This window comes from Cynara cardunculus (genome assembly GCF_001531365.2).
Source record: "Cynara cardunculus var. scolymus isolate 2C chromosome LG 13, CcrdV1, whole genome shotgun sequence".
Lineage (NCBI taxonomy): Eukaryota > Viridiplantae > Streptophyta > Magnoliopsida > Asterales > Asteraceae > Cynara > Cynara cardunculus.
The window spans coordinates 4,072,461-4,088,894 of NC_037540.1; the positions used below are offsets into that span (position 1 = coordinate 4,072,461).

General features: G+C 37.7%; 4 protein-coding genes across 15 annotated transcripts; 3 read left to right on the plus strand and 1 right to left on the minus strand.

The window, feature by feature from the left end:
- The first annotated feature begins 716 nt into the window (after positions 1-716).
- LOC112525872 (protein TIFY 6B-like) lies at positions 717-3,667 on the plus strand. Of its 6 annotated transcripts, none has more exons than XM_025136176.1 (9): positions 717-822; positions 905-996; positions 1,536-1,574; positions 1,674-1,717; positions 2,208-2,428; positions 2,549-2,639; positions 2,719-3,028; positions 3,162-3,219; positions 3,338-3,667. In XM_025136176.1, the coding sequence occupies exons 2-9, from the start codon at positions 912-914 to the stop codon at positions 3,435-3,437; spliced, it is 948 nt and encodes a 315-aa protein (XP_024991944.1). In that variant the 5' UTR covers positions 717-822; positions 905-911; the 3' UTR covers positions 3,438-3,667. The 6 variants fall into 6 exon arrangements, with proteins under 6 accessions (XP_024991944.1, XP_024991949.1, XP_024991945.1 ...); XM_025136181.1 differs by having other exon boundaries at positions 2,274-2,428; XM_025136177.1 differs by having other exon boundaries at positions 726-822; positions 912-996.
- Positions 3,668-4,836: 1,169 nt separating this feature from the next.
- On the plus strand, positions 4,837-11,716 carry LOC112525870 (cysteine protease ATG4-like). Of its 6 annotated transcripts, none has more exons than XM_025136173.1 (12): positions 4,837-4,879; positions 4,964-5,130; positions 5,357-5,402; positions 6,521-6,830; positions 6,963-7,076; positions 7,175-7,260; positions 7,400-7,450; positions 7,586-7,965; positions 8,970-9,108; positions 11,020-11,075; positions 11,165-11,235; positions 11,347-11,716. In XM_025136173.1, exons 4-12 carry the CDS (start codon positions 6,620-6,622, stop codon positions 11,529-11,531), a joined length of 1,293 nt encoding a protein of 430 aa, XP_024991941.1. In that variant the 5' UTR covers positions 4,837-4,879; positions 4,964-5,130; positions 5,357-5,402; positions 6,521-6,619; the 3' UTR covers positions 11,532-11,716. The 6 variants fall into 6 exon arrangements, with proteins under 6 accessions (XP_024991941.1, XP_024991940.1, XP_024991937.1 ...); XM_025136172.1 differs by having other exon boundaries at positions 6,521-6,616; positions 6,688-7,076; positions 11,347-11,696; XM_025136169.1 differs by having other exon boundaries at positions 6,521-7,076; positions 11,347-11,696.
- An 84-nt stretch (positions 11,717-11,800) lies between these two features.
- On the plus strand, positions 11,801-14,842 carry LOC112525869 (glucan endo-1,3-beta-glucosidase 3-like). Of its 2 annotated transcripts, XM_025136168.1 has the most exons (5): positions 11,801-12,783; positions 13,038-13,787; positions 13,890-14,291; positions 14,376-14,403; positions 14,492-14,842. In XM_025136168.1, exons 1-5 carry the CDS (start codon positions 12,723-12,725, stop codon positions 14,646-14,648), a joined length of 1,398 nt encoding a protein of 465 aa, XP_024991936.1. In that variant the 5' UTR covers positions 11,801-12,722; the 3' UTR covers positions 14,649-14,842. The 2 variants fall into 2 exon arrangements, with proteins under 2 accessions (XP_024991936.1, XP_024991935.1); XM_025136167.1 differs by having other exon boundaries at positions 13,038-14,291.
- LOC112525874 (dynein light chain 1, cytoplasmic) lies at positions 14,726-15,779 on the minus strand. The gene is made up of 2 exons (XM_025136184.1): positions 15,481-15,779; positions 14,726-15,117 (listed from the first exon to the last, which is right to left on the minus strand). The coding sequence occupies exons 1-2, from the start codon at positions 15,763-15,765 to the stop codon at positions 14,929-14,931; spliced, it is 474 nt and encodes a 157-aa protein (XP_024991952.1). The 5' UTR covers positions 15,766-15,779; the 3' UTR covers positions 14,726-14,928.
- Positions 15,780-16,434: the final 655 nt, after the last annotated feature.

Here is a 16,434-nt window from a genome sequence, read left to right on the forward strand (position 1 = left end):
TCGATGAGAAGGATCGATTTTGGAGAAGAGAAGAGATCGATACCTGGAGAAGAGATCGATGAGAAGGATCGATTTTGGAGAAACGTATTGGAGATCTGATCGATTTTGGAGACGTGATCGATTAGGGTTAGACAGGGTTAAAATGGTAAATCGGTAATAAGTCAATTTTCATAAGTTACTATGGATTAACTTATCAAAAACAACTTATTACCGGTTTGGTACCGGTATAAGCACTTTTTTTTTTTTTTACCCAAACACTCCGTTTTAACTTATCTCCGGTACCAAACTGAAATAAGTCAATAAGTCACTTAAATAAGCTTATCCAAACACCCCCTTAATTTGAGATAAAATGTTAACGTTTTGGTGAAAAGTCAAATCCGATAAGGTCAAAGTCGAGGGGCAATTTCGTGAAATTAAAAAAAGTATGGGGTGTATTAAATATCGCGCACCGCCTCGCCATGTATCCCTCGTGATAAAAACAACGGCGTGTGATTCGATAAATATTCGAGTAGCCGAGAGCCACGTGACCACACATCACAATTAGGCCACGAGTAAAACTCCTCTACCACTCAATGACGTGTCAACATTGTATTCGATCAAACGGCGATTTTTGCGGTACCGTATACAGCTAAGTTTTAATAGACTCTCGCACGTGGTGAGCTACCGGCCTAGCCGGTCACACAACCGGCTACTTAATCAACGGCTTCGTTCCTCTTTCACGCAGGACATAAAAATCACATCTCCTCCTTTCTCTCCCTTGCTTTTTTGCTGGATTTGCAACCATTTTTTTCTCGCTCTCATCTGGGTTTTAAAATTTTCAAGGTAATTTCTTTGTTTTTTTCTGGGTTATAAAATCTTTTTGGGGGGTTTCTTTTGATCTTTAGGGGAAATTATAATTTTGTAGTTGAAAGATGGAGAGGGATTTCATGGGCTTGAATTCTAAAGATTCAGTGGTCGTCGTCAAGGAAGAAGCTGTTGAAGGATGTAAAGAATCAGGTGCATTTTTCATCCATTTTTCTGCAATATTTTGACTTGATTGGACTCGATTCTTGTTTGTTTCTGGGAGTGTGTTTTCAGACTGAAGTCAATTATGTTGCTTTTTGAACTTGAGATTCTACAGTTTTGGTGTGAATTCTACTTTTATTGGATTGTTTTTGGGTTTAAATCGCTTGATTTTTATGTGGGTATTTGAGAAAATTTATTGCATGCGTTGTTCTAAGTCGGTTTGAAGTTGCTTCATGTGATAACTTTTGTTAAAAAGTAGAATTGAACACTTTACCTAATTAGAACGGCCCTCTTTTTGTTAAAAAAATAATTTAAAAGAAAAACATGGGGTTTCATACGCATGCCATGATCTTTAGAACTGGATCTTTGTAGTAATTATGGCTAAAGTTTGAATTTAGTTCTTAATTGAACTCATGATGCAATTTTAACGGGTTCCAGTTAGGTCTTTTCCGTAAAAGTTTATTTGTGTAGTAATTTGGGTTCAATTTGTAGTTTTTAATCTGATTTGGGTATTTCAATGATCTGTGTAGTGTATACAAAGAGCTCTGCAATCCACTGGCCTCTGCCAGGTAAAGATCTCTTCCCCTTCCATTGTTTAATGTCTTATTAAGGTTGCTAATGATGATTATTGATGACTGAAACTAATTGTGTTGATGTATCTTCTGCAGATGGTTTTGAAGGGTCTAAAAACCGCCAATCTGGTGAAAATCAGGTTTGTAATTGATTCATGGGTTTCTATGCAATTTGTTCATTGAAACGATCTTTTTTCAGTTAGGGTTATGATCATATTTCTTGAAATGTTTATTGGAAATTAGCAAATAACTAATGCAAGATCTTGGGGTTTACTGTGGAGTTGTTTTCTATTTGACTAATAGGCTTCAAGAACCTTTGTACTTGACTATTAGCTCTTAAGCAACCAAAATATTTACAAAAATGCAAAGAAAGCACTTGACTTTGTGGCAAAATAACGAATAGAATGTTCAAACGGCGAGTGGGTTGTTACTGTGCTATTTTTTAGCCAAACCGAGTATTTCTTTCGCTATTCTTTATAAAACCCGAGTGCCCTTTTTGGCATTTTTACAACTGTGTTGGTTTGTTAGAACCGAAATTGTTTTGAAATGCTAATTTTTTCGATTCGTTTTTGGTATTCCAAAGTAAGCAACTGATGTATTGATTGTTTACGATGCATTTTTACTATATAGAAAAGCATTGGTCTTAACAGGCAAGGTGGTACTCATTTTTCAATGGCTGCTTATCCCATGCAACAGTGTGCTTTTCCTTTGCAACTTCACAACGATACTAAGCAAGCAGTTCCTATTGCGATGAGTCCTTTCTTCAGGGCTCAGTTTGGTGGTGCTCCCATTAAGCAACATGCCATTCTTCCATCTGCCGGTTCCTTTCTTGCTGGAACCACCGAACCATGGTATGTTTCAAATGATTTATCCGGTGGTTGTTTACTGTAGAAAATATGTGAATTAGGAGGCATTTGTGGTGAAAATTCACTTGTGAATGGCATCTTATTTGTTATTTTCTTCAATTGAAGGTATAGTACAAAGGCTTCTTGTGCTCCTGCTCAACTGACCATCTTTTATGGGGGCATGGTGAACGTGTACGATGATATCTCTGCCGAGAAGGTTTGCAGTCTGCCAATCTTTCTTATCACCAGTCTGGAAATCTTGTTGAAAAAAGCTAAAATCTTGATATCATTTACAGGCTCAAGCTATCATGTTCTTGGCTGGAAATGGGGCGTCTGTGAGCACGCCTCAGCCGAGGGTGCAAGCTCAGGCACCCATTCCAAGAACACCAGCAGGAGATGCGGTTTACGTGAGCGAACCAATCAACATGCAACCCTGCTCAGCACTCTCGAGCCCAATGTCTGTGTCTTCACACCCTGTTGGTCAATCGACCGCTGTACCCACTAACAAAGATGAAGCTGCTAAAACAGTCGGAGGCTCAGTGACCCCTATTAGCAAAGTGGATACTCCACGAGTCATCAATTCACTTGAGCAAGTGATGCAATCAGGTACCTAGCGGTCTTAGAAAGTTCATAACTTTCGGGGTTATTTATAGTAACGTGTTGTTACTTGAAAAATATGAATCTTTCGCACTTTTAAGTTCGTAATTTTGGAAGTTGACAGTAAAGTCTTTGTGTGCAGCTGTTCCTCAAGCTCGCAAAGCATCCTTGGCTCGGTTTCTTGAGAAGCGTAAGGAAAGGTATAATCTAGTTTCGTACCCTTTGTTGTCTTTTATTTGGTGGTTGCTTTTATAATGAAACGAACGAGTACTTATAGATGTTATGTTTGGTTTGGTTTGGTTTGATTTGATTATACAGAGTGATGGCTTCGGCTCCTTACAGCATGAGCAAAAGCAGCTCGGAATGCAGTGCGAATCCTGGAGCAAGCTGCAGTGCAAATGTTGTTAGCAGCAGCTAGAAAGAGAATAGGTTTGGTTGGAATCTTATGTAACAATGTTAAAAAAAAGGTTGTGTAAGTTATGTTGATTAGGTTGTTTCTCTAAATTCAATCAAGACCCGATTTGGGATGTTTTGTAAAACCACATTGATCGATATATAGTGATCGAAGACTTCTCTGTAACGTGTCTTATTATTATGATAAGGCGGAGATGAAATATTTTGAAGTGGTGATCGATTGTTTTATGTTCATTGTTCCTTTAAGAAACTTGGGATTGTTTTAGCACCCAAACAAAGATGGTCGTAATGTTTGTATCCTCTTGAATCTTGAATTCTATGCTCCGTATAATAACGAAAATGAAGACCAACCAGTTGATTTTATGAATACCTGTGGATAATCGCTTTTAAAGCTCTTTGATTCAACGAATACTAAACCTTGGACTTCGAATTCAAGTTCAGTGAACTCAAAATTTGGTAAGAAAATAGAAGTTTCTGAATTTCATGTCAGGCACAATCTGGAGGTAAATAGCAAGGTAACAAAATGGGTCTGAAAATACGGGCTGAACATAAAAGCCCAAACGAAAAATAAACGAGTGTCTAAAAACATGCTTAAATGTGCCTGAAAAAGATTATGGGCAACAATTCCTTGTTTAAAATCTTGATTGGCAACGATTTTAGCCATTAAATATAAACTAAGCCAAACTTTGTTATATTTTTTATTTATTTTGACAATTTTCTTTATGCCAACATATCCACCGGAAACCATTGCCTTATGACACCAAGAGATATACCTTCTATTCTATCCTTTTCACCTTTGGTGCCAAAGTTTTCAACGGTGGCACCATTTATGATTAGCCGTTCTTGGTGCCTATCGACATCACCTTCATCATCTTCCATGTCTTATGAAACACATGTTCGAATGGGATTCGTGGTCAAACATAATTAGATTTCATTCTAATTTCTTCTAATTCAAATCGTTTGACACAATCCAATTCCGACAGATTTCATTATGTGAACCAAACGCCATCTATTGAAATTCATAAGTTGACTTTATGATAATTGAAAATACGTATTTCTATGATAAGTAAAATCAACCAGAAAAGAAGACGGGGGTTCAAACAATCTCATTCCTTTTATACTATTTGTTATTGATCTAAAAAGAATGGGTGAAAACGAAAATTCTTTTGGTTTTTGTGGTTTTAATTGAAAAACAAGAAACTTGAGTGGCAAAATTATTTGTTATTGATCCAAAAAGAATGGGTGAAAACGAAAATTATTTTATTTTTCGTGGTTTTAATTGAAAAAAAAGAAAGTTGAGTGGCAAAACTAATAATTTTGCCTATAAATGGTCGTCTTCAAAGTCAGAATATATAGCTTACAAGAGGGGTTAGCGTAGGCGTTAAAACTTGGGTACGTTGCCGTCACGCGTTTCTTGTGCAGGTGGCCGTTGATGTCAATTTTAGCGTAAGCGTTTAAACCTTTCTTTGATTGTTTGATTGATTATACAACAATGGTGATGTATGTGTAATTAGGGCTTCAATTCTGCAGGTTCCGAATCTACAGAGAAAACCCTCTCTTTTCTTGTAATAAAGTTATTTTCTTCAATATCTAGTGAGAATTCTTTGTAGCGAGAATCGGTTGCTCGAGCATGTTACGAGCTAAATTTGATAATATTTGCTTTGTGATTGCTGTGATTCGAAGTTCCGTCCAAAACAGTAAGTTCTTGATATCTACGATGATCTTTTTTGTAGTTTTGATGAGCAAATTTTATTCTGTTTAACTTGTTTAATTGGTTCCATGTTTTGAGCCTTCAATTATTTCCCTATTCGATTCTCTAGTTATTTTTGCGGTCAATATATAGCTGTATGTGCGTGTGAACTGTGAATTTGTTTTCTATTTTTCTGATTTTGCTTTTGATATGGTTTTAATTTTGTTGTATAGGTGGAAATCAGGAATGATAACCGGAAGTGAAGCAATTTCCAATTAGGTATGGTTATGTTGACTCATACTTGATCTGTCCTTTTTTGCACTATCTTGGTGCATTATAAATGCTTAACTCCATCTCATAATAAGAACATAGTTTGCCAATTTTGGTTGTTATTGCTTTCATTTGTCCCTAAACTAGGTGCAATAATGTTACTCATCAAATCATTCGTAATTTTGTTTATAACTATTTTGATATTGGCAAACTTTGCAAAATGATCCACAGATTGCATATTAGGACTGCATTGATGATATATGGTCCTTTGGTGGAATACTTGACTTTGGGGTTGTAATGCCTAAGGATAAGATTTAAGTATGGTCTTTTGCTGTTAGTTCTATACTCTGCAATTGGGAGATGATACCTGTTTGTGAAAGTTTACAAACTTTGTGGGGACTTAATTCATGCACCGGGGGGTAGGAGCTATATATGAACTTGGATACTGTATTCCAACTTGTGGTCAAAAGCTGTACTTAAATGTGAAGTTTTATTAACCGTTCCATTTTCCATATTCCAAACAAGTTTGTTGCTTTTAAGTTAATTCATCAGAATCTGCATGACTTGTGTATTGAAATTACAACACAGAATTACATTGGCAATTAGGAGTCAAATTTGGATCTTGCATACAAAAACTTCAATTTTTGAAGGGACCTCCTTACACATGAGAAGCATGCATTTGGCAGAAAGTAATATTAGTATTGGAATGAGGCTTGCTGGGTGCATCTTAAAGGTTATAAACTATGTGGCTTTTCCTCTTTTTTTTTGGAAAAGGATGGCTTTTCCTCTTTGTGCTTGTCTACTGATAGATCGTGGTGGCTTCAGTAAAAAGTTTGAGATTCTTGGTTCATTTGATCTTCCCTTTCTCTCACTCTTTTTGCTCTTAGGTTTCACTTTAACCTATCATTTTTCGATTGTTTCCTTCTTTGGTAAAGCAATTGTCAAGTTAGAAAGAAGATGAAAATGCACAATTGTGCACATAATTTATCTGCTCTGTAGTGGTTATTTTTGATTTCCTTTGGGAACACACCTGGGGAAATTTTCTATTTCAACGTTAGTACGTGGTTACTTTAATACTTATTTACTTCAACATGTTTCCATTTATTCTTGGTGTTTAAATTCCGTAGGACTATTTCATCAATCATCTCTAAACTACTCATAAAATCCAAGATTTTCTCGCTCCTAGGAGCTGGCTTGATCATTGTGGTGCAGCTCATGGTTAGGTAATGAAGAATATACCTGAGAGGACTGATTCGAAAAATTCTTATACAAGTTCAACTGATTCTCCAGATAGAATTTGTGGTTCCATCTGTTCTGAGGCAGGACCAAGCAACCGCAGATCCCCCAAGGCTTCGTTGTGGTCAGGATTCTTGGTATCCGCCTTTTCAGTTTTTGATACCCACAGTGACTCTAGAGGTTGCCACAAGAAGGAAACAGGTAGTAGAAACCATGGTTGGAGTGCAGCTGTGAAGAGAGTTATGAATGGTGGTTCAATGAGGAGAATTCAGGAGCGTGTTTTGGGGTACAAGACTAACATTTCTAACTCAATAAGTGATATATGGCTTCTAGGGGTTTGCTACAAAATTTGTTTAGAAGACCCATCTCAAGAACCAGTTCATAGCAATGGATATGCTGCCTTTTCTGAAGATTTTTCTTCAAGAATTTTGATGTCATACCGTAAAGGTATGCCCTTTTAACTTATTCTCTCTTTCTGAGTGGTCTTTGAACATGGAACATTATTGTGCTATATGAGGGTAGATGATAGCAGTTGTTACATTCAGGTTTTGTGTCTATTGGTGATTCAAAGTATACCAGTGATGTAAATTGGGGTTGCATGCTTCGAAGCAGTCAGATGCTAGTAGCTCAGGTATTGAGACTTAGGTCTTCGCATTTCCACTTAATTATATTCTTAAATGAGCATATTTAGATTATTATGATAACTTTAAGCAAGCTTGAGGCACATGTCTTCTCTATTTCCATGTGTCCTAATTTGTTAATGTGGACAGGCATTGCTAATACATCGACTAGGCAGATCTTGGAGAAAACCTTCACACCAGGTGTGATATTTAGAATAATTGATACTTTCTGTTCTAAAATTATAGTCTGATAATTTTCCTAAGCATTTGGATTCATTTATGGAAGTCACCGGGTTGCTATTTTATATGGCTTCTTTTTTCTTGCCAATGTTGCAGCCGTTTGATCGAGATTATATTGAAATATTACACATGTTTGGTGATTCTGAGGATTCAGCTTTCTCCATTCACAATCTTCTTCAAGCTGGAGAGGGTTATGCCCTTGCTCCAGGATCATGGGTAGGCCCATATGCAATGTGTCGCACTTGGGAGACTCTTGCACGTCGGAAGATAGAGGAAAATGAACATCAAGACCAGCCATTCCCAATGGCCGTTTATGTTGTCTCTGGTGATGAAGATGGGGAACGTGGTGGAGCTCCAGTTCTTTGCATCCAAGATGCCTCAAGGCATTGTTCTGAATTTTCAAGAGGCCAACTTGAATGGTCACCTATCCTCTTGCTGGTTCCTTTGGTTCTAGGTCTTGACAAAGTAAATCCTAGGTACATAATGATTCACTATCCTTTTCATGATGGTCTGAGTTTGCATATGAAATAGTTTTGCATGAAGTGATTAAATTGATGGTTTTAATATGATATTGCTCTTCTGAGGAAATATTTATCTTCAGGGAAAGAAAAGGGTATTAAATTGTTAATTGTTTCACCACAACTTAAGTTAGCAAAAGCTTGTAATTGGTTTACCTATATATGTAAAGAAGTAAGCCATGTTATCATTTTGCTAGTTTTCCCTCAATATAGCTTAAATATGTACCATCCGTTGCCTAGTTGTGTTATTATTGTATGATCAGATAAATCGAGTTGCAATACGTTTGCAAGTATCAGGGTAATAAATTCATCATTTTAAAGATGAATTTTTAGGATGTAGAAAGGATGAAATACACCACCAGCATTGTTAAAAAATATGTTTGGACATATAGAGGGAGTGCCTTAAGCATCTACTAGATAGCCTAGCAATTAACCTCAAATTCACTGAGTGGTGATCATTTTAAATCAGTCGTGCCATTTCGGATTCGTCTTTGAAGTTGGGACTCCAGCATGTATCTTTCTGTAGCTGAGAGGGAAGGAGTACCGAGGCACATTTCTCTTGAGTCATGGGAATCCAATAGAGAAATTAAATTTCTTGATATCAGTAGTTCATATCTTTTTGAAAAGTTTGTGTAGTGGATTTAGTAGTTATCAATAGGTGTGTTGTTTTGCTTATTTCATAGGGCATTCAGTCGATAGTTAAAACTGTGATCAATTGTGGGTGTTCCTTTCCATTCGGCTATCAGTCTGTTGTCAACCTACCCATATGAGTTATGTTATCTACTGGCTAATGAATGTTGGACTATGACATATACCAGCCAGAGGAGGCATACAAGCTTAGATCGTACCACTTGACATTGATATTTATTCTTTTATGATTCCATGTGCTGTATTAACTTGTTTCAATGAGCTTTTCTTGGTTGTTGCCTTGACGTGGTATTGCATTTGACTTATATAACCAGGTATCTGCCGTTATTGGCAGCCACATTCACCTTCCCCCAGAGCCTCGGCATTTTGGGTGGCAGGCCTGGTGCTTCGACGTATATTATTGGTGTGCAAGACGATAAAGTTTTTTATCTTGATCCCCATGAAGTTCAACAGGTACCGTTTATTTTAGTTGTGCTTTTGTGTTACATATCTACATGTCAATAACTAGAAAGATAATTCCATAGTTGTATAAGTTCATTGTGTTTGAGCCATCTACTCTTGGTACAAACCTCAATCCTACCAAATAAACCACAATATCCCCACTGCTAGCAGGCACCAGCATCGGTGCCCATTGTCTCTGACAGACAGGGGCCTGAATTTGAATACTGTTCTTTCTTTTCAGATCCTTCCACAGATTTTATGGATGGTATAGTTTTTCATGTCACTTCACCTGCAATTCCTCTCCTGATGCTCTTGGCCGCCTTCTACTACCATTCCGCTAATCATCGTAATCTGACCTCTCTTTTTTACAAGCTAATGCTTTCATACCAAGATTGCATTAATTTCATTGTCACCTACATTCGAGGCATCATGGCATGGCTGTAGCAGGGTTACTGCCACCATTTAGGGCCGACACAATGTGTTAAAAAGTCAAATGACTATCCAGGATAAGTGAACCTTACCATCAATCAGTTGACTTACCATCACATGTCATGTCCTCCTTATGGCTTCAATTGAGTTCCTTTTCTCTCCGGCACCATCGTTTGTGTGGTTATGACCATCGTTTGTTTGTATAACACTCTTTATACCCAGTCTTACCTTACATTAACCAGACTACTTAAACAAGACTAACAAAGTAACCAACCCTCAGGTTTAACTAATTACGAAGCTACCCTTTCAATCTGTAATACTTAGGGTTTTTGCCATTGACTTGTTGACTTTTGTAGGCTTTGTCTACAGTTTAATTGGTTCTTGAGGTCTGCAATTGATGTTTTTTTGGGAAAGAATGTTTCTTTAACGTGGTGTGTTCCTTTGCTTTAACCTAACTTTGGTATCCCTTCTCCTGAAGTTACGAGGCTATTAGCCTAGGACTTACTTTTTTAACCATAGGTATATTTCCGGGAGCAGTATGGGCACCTTGCTCTCATTGCTTCACCCCCCAACCCCCCTCAAGGGGGGGCTGTATGTAGGGGTAGAATCGGTGAGATGTGACAGCAAAAGCAATAAAAAGTGCTATCTGTGGTTGCATCTTAGTGAACTGTTGTCTTTCTAGTTTAAAGATTATGATTGCTAAGGCTAAGGCTTTTATAAGTGTCTTACATGTGCCCACCTTTCGTGATAACCTATTATCAACTAGTAAAGTTGCTAAAGATATTAAATGCTCAATTACCTTGTTTCCTGCATGTTTGGGTAAAGGTAGGATTTTAAAGATGCCTATGGCCGACCTCCTTTGATGAAGCATTGGAGATACATCATGAGTTGACTCAAATTAATAAAAACATTCGTGTCTGCTACCCAATTAGGAGTGAGCTCAGGTCCTTGTGTATATTGTCTCTCTTTTGACAACCTTTCTAGAGTATCATGGATTCATTTATTTCTCATGCAGAATTTTTTTTAATTATGACGACTTCTCTAGAGTAACATAGATTTATTTACTAGAGTCGCATTATGAAGTCTTCTCTATTACAGTTAATATTTGTATATATGTTAAAAATCAATCTGGTACCTTCGTTAAAGCACTTTGAGATGACAATTTCTAATAGCAATTTTTGTTATTTTTGCAAAATGTCTGAACATGACTGATATCAAAAGAATCATTGTGTGTTTGCATCCAAGAAAATGAACATTTGTAAGAGATGGCAGAAATAGTGTTGATTCATTGTAATATTCCTCATCAATCGGGCGATGTAGTTTTGACAGGAATCATCACATCTTATTTTTAGTTTTTTTAGACGGGTTTACAATATTTGCTGCCGAAAATACAATTCTGATGCTATGATGTTTTCATTCTTTTGAAATATTTTCGAGTGCTTGTTATTTAGGTCTATGTTTGTCACATTACTGTTTCGTGTGTTGTATCTTCAGGCAGTTAATATCAGCAAGGATAATCTGGAGGCCGATAGTTCGTCATACCATTGCAAGTATGTACTTTAATGAATAAGCTGATCTTTTTGTAAGTTTACCCTTTTCTTCCTGTTGCATCTGACTCTTGATTACTTACCTATGCCAGTGTTATACGGCAAATTCCACTTGAATCCATCGACCCATCGCTGGCCATAGGATTTTACTGCCGAGACAAAGGTACAAATGCTTTTTCTTTGTTGAGATATGCAAGCGAAAAATCCCGGAAGTTGATCTTGTTTTGGCTTTCAAAATCTGACGAAAATGGTATGCAATTTGTGTGTTCTCCAGAGGATTTTGATGATTTTTGTTCTCGGGCATCAGAGCTAGCGGCAGAATCAAATGGGGCACCACTGTTCACGGTAACGGAGACTCGACATTCAAGCGGCAGCAGCAGGAGTCAGGAAGGTAATTCGTTTGATGCATCAGGTGAGAATGCCGAGGGGTCTGCACAAGATGACTGGCAGCTTCTTTGATTTACTTGTATAATAGTTATCATTTGAAATCGATTTTTTTTCTTCTGTTTTTATGTATGGTTAGTGTTAAACAGAAGTTGTGTTTGGAGTTTGTATGATTGTAAACCTGTTAGGTTTTGGTTGTGTTTGTTAGAAGACATGTTGCAACGAATTTGTTCCTATTCATTATTTATCTCTTGCATTCTTTTATGTTCTTAAAATCTCACCACCCTTTGCTTCATTAATTACACCAATAACTCTATGGTTTGCATTTATTATGGATTTTGTCCCTCGTCAGTAGGTATAATTGTTGTGTATGTCTGAAATTGAATCGGAAATGATCTACAAGAAGTTACGTCTTTATGGACTTTTTAGGAATTTGGAGCAAGCTTAAACGATATGTAGACATTGTTTGGACAATTTATCAAATAGGTGGTGTGCAATGCATGCAGTTTTTGAGTTAAAAAATAAATCGATATTAATTAATAAATGAAAGTTGAATAACACATTTGACATGTTTTTGTGTCATTTATCCGTTGTCCTCTTTATTTGTGTTTGTCCAGAAATGACCGATGAATGGAATCCAGCTAAGCAATTTGCCACGTCAGATTAATATTGGACGCACACACTATCATCAAATACACTGACACACATAGGATACGATACGTCCTCCAACCGGGAAAATTGTCTTTTCCTGTGTTCACTTAATCTCCACCGTCCGATCTCTGCCATACACAGCAACCACTATCTTTTACAACATACCACCTTGTAAATTTGTTTTTTTGACACAATTCCCCCTTATAAAATAGTCAATTTTTTTAACAAACCAAACCTCCAATTAAATCTCATAATCAATTAATTATGAACTTTCAAAAGATTCAACCACTCAAATTCATTAAATTTTGAAGTAAAATAGTTAATGAAGTGATCATTTTAGTTTCGAATAGTCCATCAAAAGGGTTGTTTTGAAGTTGCCAACAAAATTGAAGGGTTGATCTTGCAATTCTGCAATCTAATAGCCCCTTCTCTTCTGTCGCACAGGCACGGCCTCGCTGTTTGGTGTTTTCTATGTGTCTTCCTGACGCAGACCTTCCATTACTGACCGACCTTCAATGGCTATGTGAAGCTTTGATCACAACTGGATCCCCCAAATGGGTTCTTGAATGGTTGTTTCAAGATTTATTTTTAGGGTTTCCATCAAGATCATAACAAATGGTTGTCAACGTCTTCATCTTTCTTCTACTTCTTCCTTTGGCTGTTTCGGCTGACCAAGGTCAACTCTTTTCTTCATTCGATCACAAATTCTTTTCCTTTTCTGGGTATTTAATGGGTTTATTTCTTTGAATATGATCTTGTGTTCCTCGAATGAAGTTGTTGGTTTGAAAGCAAGAAAACAGAATATAGATACAAATTCTGTAAAGTGATTACATCCATGGAGATATTGAAAAAGTGCCTTTCTTGGACCTTAAAGTTTTTGCCTTTCCTGTGGTTAAAAGAAATCTTGATTTTTTGTGTTTCTTGTTGCAGATGCATTTGTAGGTGTGAACATTGGCACCGCCCTCTCCGACATGCCAAACCCAACTCAAGTTGCCGTCCTCCTCAAATCTCAGCAAATCCGCCATGTCCGCCTCTACGATGCCGATCCGGCCATGCTTTTTGCTCTTGCCGGCAGCGGAATTCAAGTTACTGTTACTGTTCCAAACCAGCAGATTCTCGCCGTCGGCCAATCCAACGCCACTGCCGCCAATTGGGTGTCTCGCAACATCCTTCCTTACGTCTCCACCACCAACATCACCGCCATTTCAGTTGGTTCTGAAGTTCTCACCACCATCCCCAACGCCGCAACCGTTTTAGTATCCGCCATGAAATACATTCACTCCGCCCTCATGTCCGCCGGATTAGACTCCAAAATCAAAGTCTCCACCGCCCACTCTTCCTCCATCATTCTCGACTCCTTCCCGCCGTCTCAAGCCTTCTTCAACCGGACGGTTGAGCCGGTCATGGTCCAGTTGCTGGAATTCCTCCGCTCCACCGGATCGTACCTCATGCTTAACGTCTACCCGTATTACGATTACATGCAATCCAACGGTGTAATCCCGTTGGATTACGCTCTCTTCCGCCCTCTGCCACCGGATAAAGAAGCCATCGATCTCAACACTCTTTTGCATTACACAAACGTCTTCGATGCTGTGGTGGATGCAGCTTACTTTGCAATGTTGTATTTAAACTATACAAACATTCCGGTCGTCGTCACGGAATCCGGCTGGCCCTCAAAAGGTGATTCCTCCCAGCCGGACGCCACTCTCGATAATGCCAATACTTACAACAGCAACTTAATCCGGCATGTTCTGAACAATACCGGAACTCCAAAACATCCAGGTGTAGCCATCAGTACTTACATTTACGAGCTGTATAACGAAGATTTGAAACCTGGGTTGGTGTCGGAGAAGAACTGGGGGCTTTTCAACGCCGATGGGAGACCCATTTACGTGCTACACTTGATGGATTCGGGATCGGTGCTGACGAATGACACCGCCGGTCAAACTTACTGTGTGGCGAAGAATGATGCCGACAAGAAAATGCTGCAGGCGGCATTGGATTGGGCTTGTGGACCTGGGAAGGTCAATTGTTCGATGATGTTGCAGGGTGAACCATGTTACCTGCCGGATACGGTGGCGGCACACGCCACTTACGCCTTTGATGCGTATTACCACCAGATGGCAATGGCGGATGGGACCTGCGATTTCAATGGGGTGGCCACCGTCACCACTACAGACCCAAGTAACTCCAATTTTTTCCCATAGATTCGCATTTTTTGCTCGCAAGATTGTGAATTTACTGATTTTTTATCCAAAATTTTCGCAGGTCGTGATGGTTGTACGTTTCCCGGAAGGTAAAAAACTAAAAATCATCCTTTTTTTGGTCCATTAATTTGTGTTAATATCCCGTTACAGATTCTGTTTTTATGTTTCTTTATGAAGTGGTGGGAGTGGGAGTAATGGCACCTTCAACAATGGTACTGCATCATCTCTGGCTCCATCTTCGAATTCGACCACATCTGGAAGCCCATTGCTATTCGGTTCTGTTTCTTTTTTGAAATTTAGTGGTATTTTACTCTGGAGTTCGGCATTCTTGTGAATTCTGATTAAGAATCTGTTTCTGATCAATGAGGACCTGGTTTTGTATGTAAAGCGTAGAGGATGACAACTATGGCTGTTTGAAATTCAGAAAACAAGCCGCTTCTGAAGCATGTAGCTTAATGATTTAGTTTGTACAAACAAGCACAAAGTGGAATGAAACTAGTTGCTACTAAAGTAACATTCATTTGACTAGATATTGGATATACTTATAAGCAACAACCCATAAGTCTCAAACCGAGTACAATTACAAACAGATGGATTACCACAAAAAAGATGCATCACTGTTTCAAAGTGCGATACAGTCGCGGGCGTGGGCAATGCATAGGCTCGACCGTAGTCTTGAAGAGGAGAACGTGAACTTTGTCAATTGAAAAATACACGAAACCTCCAGAAGAATGTGTCACATAAGATCCAAAGCTAGTCCCGACGATACAGTGCCAAGCCGGGCCATACAAACCATCGAATTCCTGTGAACAACACCAAATTAACCATGAACATAATTGAATGGTTCCTTAAATTTGTTAAAGTCCCATGACAGCTATATTTAAATATTCTTTTTTAGAGAATAATTGAATTGGTTACAACAAAATTTATATGGGTAACCAAGGTCGGTCCAAAATCTGACACCATAAAATCAAATTTGACCATCTTTTTTGGAATTTTCTGTTCATCTTCATATTCTTGGCTCATCAAATTTGAAATTACAAGATAAACAAATACTATGGATTACGCAACTGTTTTTGTGTATTTATATGTTGAAAGATTCAGTTTTATGTCTGTGTTGTCACTTGAATTAATTAGAAAAACAAGAAGTCTGCAGTTTTTGGTACCTTCTTGAGGGCAAGAGCGAGGCGTTTGCTGTCGATCTTCTTGACATTTGCAGGAGGCATTGAGTGAAGATGATCTGCTGCAGATTTGAAGGCTTTGTTCTGCATAGCAATGGCCATATCTGAAGCTCTGACTCTTATATTCACTTGATTTTGTTGGTCTGCAGCTTTCTTTCTCTGGATTAAGTTGCTCAAGAACCGGCTTCTTCTCTCTAACTCTTGTTCTGCTCCCTCCATGTTTTCATTCCTCCATTGATGGCTTTCTGTGTGTCTCTGTTTTGATGACATTTTTGGGTTGGGTTTTGCTTTTTGAAAAGAGGTGGGAATTGCGTGACTGATGGGGGACCGACTTTTATTTATTTATTATTATAACAATCGCCGGAAATTAGTTGACCGACAATTATTTGCGACTTCGAGTTTTTAGAGTGAATTACATATTGGTCCCTGTGTTTTAGTAAAAATTACCGCAGGATCCTTACGGTTCTTTTATCGTGTTCTGGTTTACAATTCGTTACGAATTAGGTTCCTTTGCTAACATCGTTAAAAATATTTTATCAAAGGGGTGTTTGGTTTATACAAATGAATAAAAATGAGAACGAATTTTCATCCCATGAGTTTATCTTGAAATAAAAATTTAGACTTTTAAAAGAATGAGTTCATTATATTATATAAAATCAAACAATTTCTTATCGGACATCCGTTAAATTGAAGGGAGAGATTTTTAGGTATATGTTTGGATACATATAAGTTATCTTATAAACTAGTTTATTGAAACGTTACTTGAGGTGATGTTTTGTAGCTTATTGTCAATTTTTTTTTTCAATCATAACCCAATATTAATATTAATCATCATTTATTACTATTAATTATAAATAAATAAATAATAATAAAGTTTAAATATGACTAAATATCAATAAATATTACTTATTAATTATTATAAATTAAAAATTAAAAATT